Source organism: Morone saxatilis, unplaced genomic scaffold (assembly GCF_004916995.1).
Source record: "Morone saxatilis isolate NCDOM2014 unplaced genomic scaffold, NCSU_SB_2.0 Contig18, whole genome shotgun sequence".
NCBI classification, from domain to species: Eukaryota; Metazoa; Chordata; class Actinopteri; family Moronidae; genus Morone; species Morone saxatilis.
The window spans coordinates 3499987-3505432 of NW_023339740.1; the positions used below are offsets into that span (position 1 = coordinate 3499987).

General features: G+C 41.5%; 1 protein-coding gene across 1 annotated transcript in view; it reads left to right on the forward strand.

The window, feature by feature from the left end:
* The window catches only part of nucks1a (nuclear casein kinase and cyclin-dependent kinase substrate 1a), a 16778-nt gene extending 11799 nt beyond the window's left edge, over positions 1 to 4979 (forward strand). Inside the window, exons 6-8 of the mRNA XM_035661754.1 lie at positions 1098 to 1247; positions 1756 to 1908; positions 4598 to 4979. Of these exons, the coding sequence (XP_035517647.1) occupies positions 1098 to 1247; positions 1756 to 1908; positions 4598 to 4848 (554 nt within the window). The 3' untranslated portion in view covers positions 4849 to 4979. The remainder of the gene's footprint in view (positions 1 to 1097; positions 1248 to 1755; positions 1909 to 4597) is intronic.
* The last annotated feature ends 467 nt before the right edge of the window (positions 4980 to 5446 follow it).

The following is a 5446-nucleotide window of genomic DNA, read 5'->3' on the forward strand; positions in this document are numbered from 1 at the left end:
TTACACACTGGACCTTTTTAAATCACCAAAATAACTATTTTTATATTTCTGCCTCATCAGCAGCCAAATGAATAATTAACCTCTACAGGAACAATGTGTGTACTGTCAGTAATTGCAGTGGACCTGGCAGTATGGGGCCTCAAATGTCCTACACAGCAAAAACAACTCACCTGCAGTGCTTCACTGTGGCTTTTCATTACACATCATGGTGGTATATGTGCCTTTTTAAAGGCATTGTAACCCAGTCCTGCTTGGCTTTGTTAGAATATACCCCCTGGTTAATAGAATGACTGCTCCCAATAGGATAATTTTCCCCAATTTCACCAAACTCTCAAAGCTATAGGAAACATGAGCTAGAATGGTCTATATTTAGGTATACAAATTCTGTATTGTGCAGAGCATCTAAAGTTACCAATAATAGGAATGCATCATCAGACGTGTAGTTTGGACAATGTGAAAGCAGAGAAAAGCCCCTTAAGAAGGTCTGATATGGGAAGTAGAGCAGGCTGAAAGTGAATCTGCAAAAAGTTTTAGAATCAGTTCATCTTAAAGCATTATCAAGCAAAACGTGCCAAATATTTGCTGGTTACAGCTTTGTGAGGATTTGCTGCTTTTATATAATTTTAAATTGAATAACTTTGGGGTTTGAGATGATGGCCATATAAAACAAGATATTAGTTAGGATGTCACATAATGATGATGTCTAATGATGATAATCATTTAGGGGGCCTGTGTCACAATGCTTTTGTTCTAAAACTGTCAGAAAAGCAGACATGGCCAACTCTCACATGCATAAACTGATCCAGAAAGACAGACAGAACCAGAAGAGCTTTGTCATGATGGACATATTGGAAAAAAGAGCAGCAGGGAAGTGCTTAACAATGAATCACATTGATAGAAATTCCAACACACTGAACATCCAGTTAGTTTTCTTATAGCCTTAATGAAAGTGTGTAATATGTTACACCATTAGTGGGGGCGGTCAGTAATTCAGTGGTGTTAAAACACATCAAAATAATTTATATCGCCCTCTTTGTTTACTGTACGTTTTTTTTACCTGTTATGAATCATTATGCAACTGTGTGTCCTTTGCGTAGATGACAGCGATGATGAAAAAGAAGTGAGTCGAAAGCGTACGGTGCGCCAGGCGGCCTCTAAGGCCGTGTCCAAACAGAGGGAGATCCTGCTGGGCGATGGAGGCAGCGAGGATGAGGAGCACGAAGACCAAGAGGAACCCTATCTGGACCGTATGTACAACTGTACACTGACAGAGCAACTCATGCCGTAACCACATGGTTCATAGAAAGCAGCCGGAAATGTCTAATGTGTGGTTTGTGGTGTTTGCAGATTCTTAAGGTAGATTAACTGAAGCCCTAAAATGATGTTTTTTTTTTAGATCCCCAACTAATCTGAAGGTTCCCCAGATGATTAAAGGGATAAGAAAGAAAAAGATGGTTTTGTTACAGAATATTAATTTCTTTGAACTTTTTGCCTTTTCTTGTAAAACATTACATACTTCACATCATTCAAATGAAACAATCAGAGAAAGAAATCACTCATGAAATGAACATGAAATTGCTCTTTATTCTACCTGGTGACAAACTGCAGGCCCCCTGTATGTAAGCTGTAGAGGCTATGGTAGAACAGGAAATTGGCTTCGCGTTGGTTCATCAGCAGTGCCACAGTTCTGTAGACTGCTGCACAGCAGGGCATCTGTGTTGAAATGAGTCTTATGCAGCCTGTTTCTGTGTCTAGCCGACGAGTCCGGCAGCGATGAGGACTTCATGGTGGAGGATGATGATGACAGTGACTATGGTCACTCCAAGAAGAGAGGCAAGAAGGTGATTAGACGAGGACGGCCGGAGAAGAAGGAGAAGAAAAGCCCCAAACCCCGACTAAAGGCTACAGGTGAGAGGTCCAGTCCTTCTGCAGCTGCAACTGGGATTTATCTATCGAAAATACATTAGCCCTTATTAGCTGTATATCTTTACTTATTTCACTACTTAAATCACCTTGCTTTTCTCTTCAGTTATGTTACTCGTTTCCACACAATTCTGCAAGTGATGCTTTACAATGGCACAAAACGCAATGTTAGAAGTGTAAAAGTTTAAAGTTTGTTATGAAACTATTGGAGGCGGAAATTAGCCCATGTTATAGTACACCGAGTCAACAATTAACCAATGTCAATTTTTGGGTAAAAAGTAGAATGGCTTTTTTGCCAGTATGAATGTGACATGCGTCTTAAATTGCATTCGTAATGGCCTGTAAAAGGTCTTTTTAAAAGAGGTAAAAAGTCTTGAATGGAACCTATTGAAACCTGCAGAAACCGTGTCACTAATTTAAGCTAAACAACGCAGTGGTTCTGAATCACGACCTCGAGCAGCGGATCAGGTGGCTTGTGAAAGTGGTGCAAAGTAAGTAGGCTGCAGCTGGTACTCTAAAGTGTCAGATTGAATCAACATTTCATATGTTCTGCTGCTCATCTCGTTCTCAGGTTTTATCTATGGGTTGTGAACAATAATTAGGCTGCCACTCCACTGTTTCTGCCCTCTCAGCCAACCGACAGTACAGATTGCAATTCAGTCAGTTCATTTTAAATCCAAATTCATTTTAAAGGGAATTTATACCTGATAACTCTAAGGAATGACATACTGAGGCACATTTGTCCCACCTGTGATGTTTAGTAACAATTTCAATTTGATGGAATGCAAGCTAGTATGCTAAAACTGTTACCTCCTTTCTTGAAAAATGGAGATGTAATTATGTTTGAAGCCAGTGGTTTGAAATGTTCATATATCTTTTCTTACATGACAGCAGACTTTAGAGATGTCTCCATCCTGAGGTTTTTGGCCCTGATTCAACACATTGAAATAACAGGCGTAGGCCTCATCTGGGAGACATTTTTCATGAGCTGTTTGATCCAAATACTGAAGGCCCTGGTTTAAACCTACTAAACTAACAAGCTTAAATTATTAATATGATATGAATGACAGTTTAAATGGAGAATACCACTCCTGAAACTGACATGATGCGATCAGTGAGAGAAGACGTCTCACTCTGTTGGGACAACAGAAGCACTCAGTCCACTCGTGGTTGCACAGAGGTGTTACAGAGTGGTGCTTCTTCCTCACAAACGTTCTTTGGCCAACCAGTTAATTGCACAGCGGATGGATCTACTGGTGGTTTAACTGGTGACGTGTTTATTAGCGTCGGCTAAAAGTGAGAAACTGCTCCCTGAATATTTTGCACGCTGGTCTTTGCTAATGAGAAGCAGAGAAAAGGTCCATCCATGATTCAATGTGTGTGTCTAAACTCAGAGTCACTGAGTGGTGGGGCCCAAATCAGTTTTCACATCCACACAGTGTTTTCCACAAACAGAACTGTCTGCTAAAGGAGAGCAGCTTTGCAACACTAGCAGGCTGCGGTGGACAAAACACAGTGGAGTTCAGTGATCGGTTTTATTGTGGCCGAATCATTAAAATATACCCAGATGGGCTCGGGACATCTCTAAGAGGCTCAGTAAAACCGTGAGAATTTGTTAGGGTAAAGAGGAGCGTGTTATACCATGGAACATGACATTTCATTCACTCAAATGCAAATCTTTTTCTTTTTTATGAATTATAACTTTCTTGAGTAATCAACTTCGGGTCAACATTTTTTCTATCAAAATTCAGCTTTGTGTTAGATGTGGTGCATTAAAGGATTGTTTGACATTTTAGGAAATTTGTTTTCTGTTCTAAAATTAGATCAAAAGATTGATAACAGTTCTTATGCCTGTGTTAAATGTGACGCTCCAGCCAGGATACACTTAGCTTAGCTTAACATAAAGACTGGAAACTGGGAAGAAATAACTAGTCTGACTCTGTCCAAAGTAAGAAATGAATAAATCCAGTACCTCTAAAGCACACTAATTAACATGTAATCTCTTGTTTCAGAACATAGTGTAACTACTGTCTGATCAAACAATTGTTTCACACAGTACCTCACTCACGAAAACCGTCTTTCCAACAATCACCAACTCTTATTTGGGTGAAATAAACCCTCCGTTCATTGTGAAAAGGGCTGCAATGGCCACAGTGTGAGCTAATATTAATCCATTGGGACAAATGTGCCGGTCAAAGTATGTCCACTAAAAGTGTTTGTTTCTGCCATTTACAGGCTCAGATTGTTCTAGAAGTGTCTGACATTATGGAAAGGATCCCTACAGAGTGACCTTTTGTTTAACCACAAACAGCTGTAATATTGCCATCGCTCGCCACCAGACTCCATTCAGTCATTTTACCTTGCGTGTCATTGTAACATCATTTAGTTACAAAATTCTCACCAAAACAGTCTTTGTTAGTCTTTCCACTGTTCCAACAACCACCAACTAATAAATCCTAAATTTACCAGCGTAGATGATAAAACAGGCGGTTTTAGTCACAGCTGCACACGGAGCAGACTGGCTGTAAACAAACCACAGAGAGGCTGCGATAGCAACACAGGCAGTAAGGATAGGAATTGAAGGTCATTTTGTATTAAAACTATATATTTATGCAGTAGTGGGATTAAACAACAATCAGATGGTCACTGACTGACTGTCTTTTTTCCCCCTCAGTGACCCCCAGCCCAATGAAAGGAAAGGGGAAGGGGCGCCCCAGCGCCAAGGCCCTGGAGAAGAGCTCACCCAAAGAGGAGGAAGAGGAGGACCCCGAGAGTCCCTTGGAGGAAGAGGAGGAGGAGGCAGAGAAGAAAGAGACCTCCCCCGCCCCCAAGACGACAAAGGAGGCCGCAGGAGGAGACGAGGAGGATGAAGACGAAGAGGAGGAGGACGGCTCGGAAGAGGAGGCACCCTCTGGAGAAGACTAGAAGATGGTACCCGCTGAAGCCCATCCTCCATGTCTCTCTCTGTCTCTTCTCAACGTTTTTGTTTTCTTTTGTTGCTCTGCGTTTAGAGTTGTTTTTGTTTTTTATTTTGTTTTTTCTGTTTCTTTTTTTTTTTTTTTCCTGGTGGCCTGGTTCATTTGGTTTGGACTGGGTGTGCTTTTTCTATTTTTCTTGTTTTGCTCCCCTCCCCCCCGCCCCCCTCCAGCCAAGACATTGTGCTCATGTGATCATACGGTGTATGTGAGGAGTTTTCCATTTTCAGCACCAGAGTCACAACATTCAGCCTTACCCAGCCTCCGGTCTTTATCATTCACATTCTGCATTTTAGTGTGAAAATCCAGACAAGCCTTTCCAAGAGCTCAGCGCTAGTGAACATCCGTCCTCAGTGTGAACGAACCAGTTCACTTGTGTTTTTCCTCCCCTAGGATTATCTGACACACACCTTTTCCCTGTTTATCTGACTGATATCTGCGATCACAGGGAGTATTGTTCAGAGCCTCTCAGTATCAGTAACTAAAGCGCTGTATTTACAAAGCGACATTGAGTCAACACACGCAGGGCAGAAGCCTTCACCCTCTCT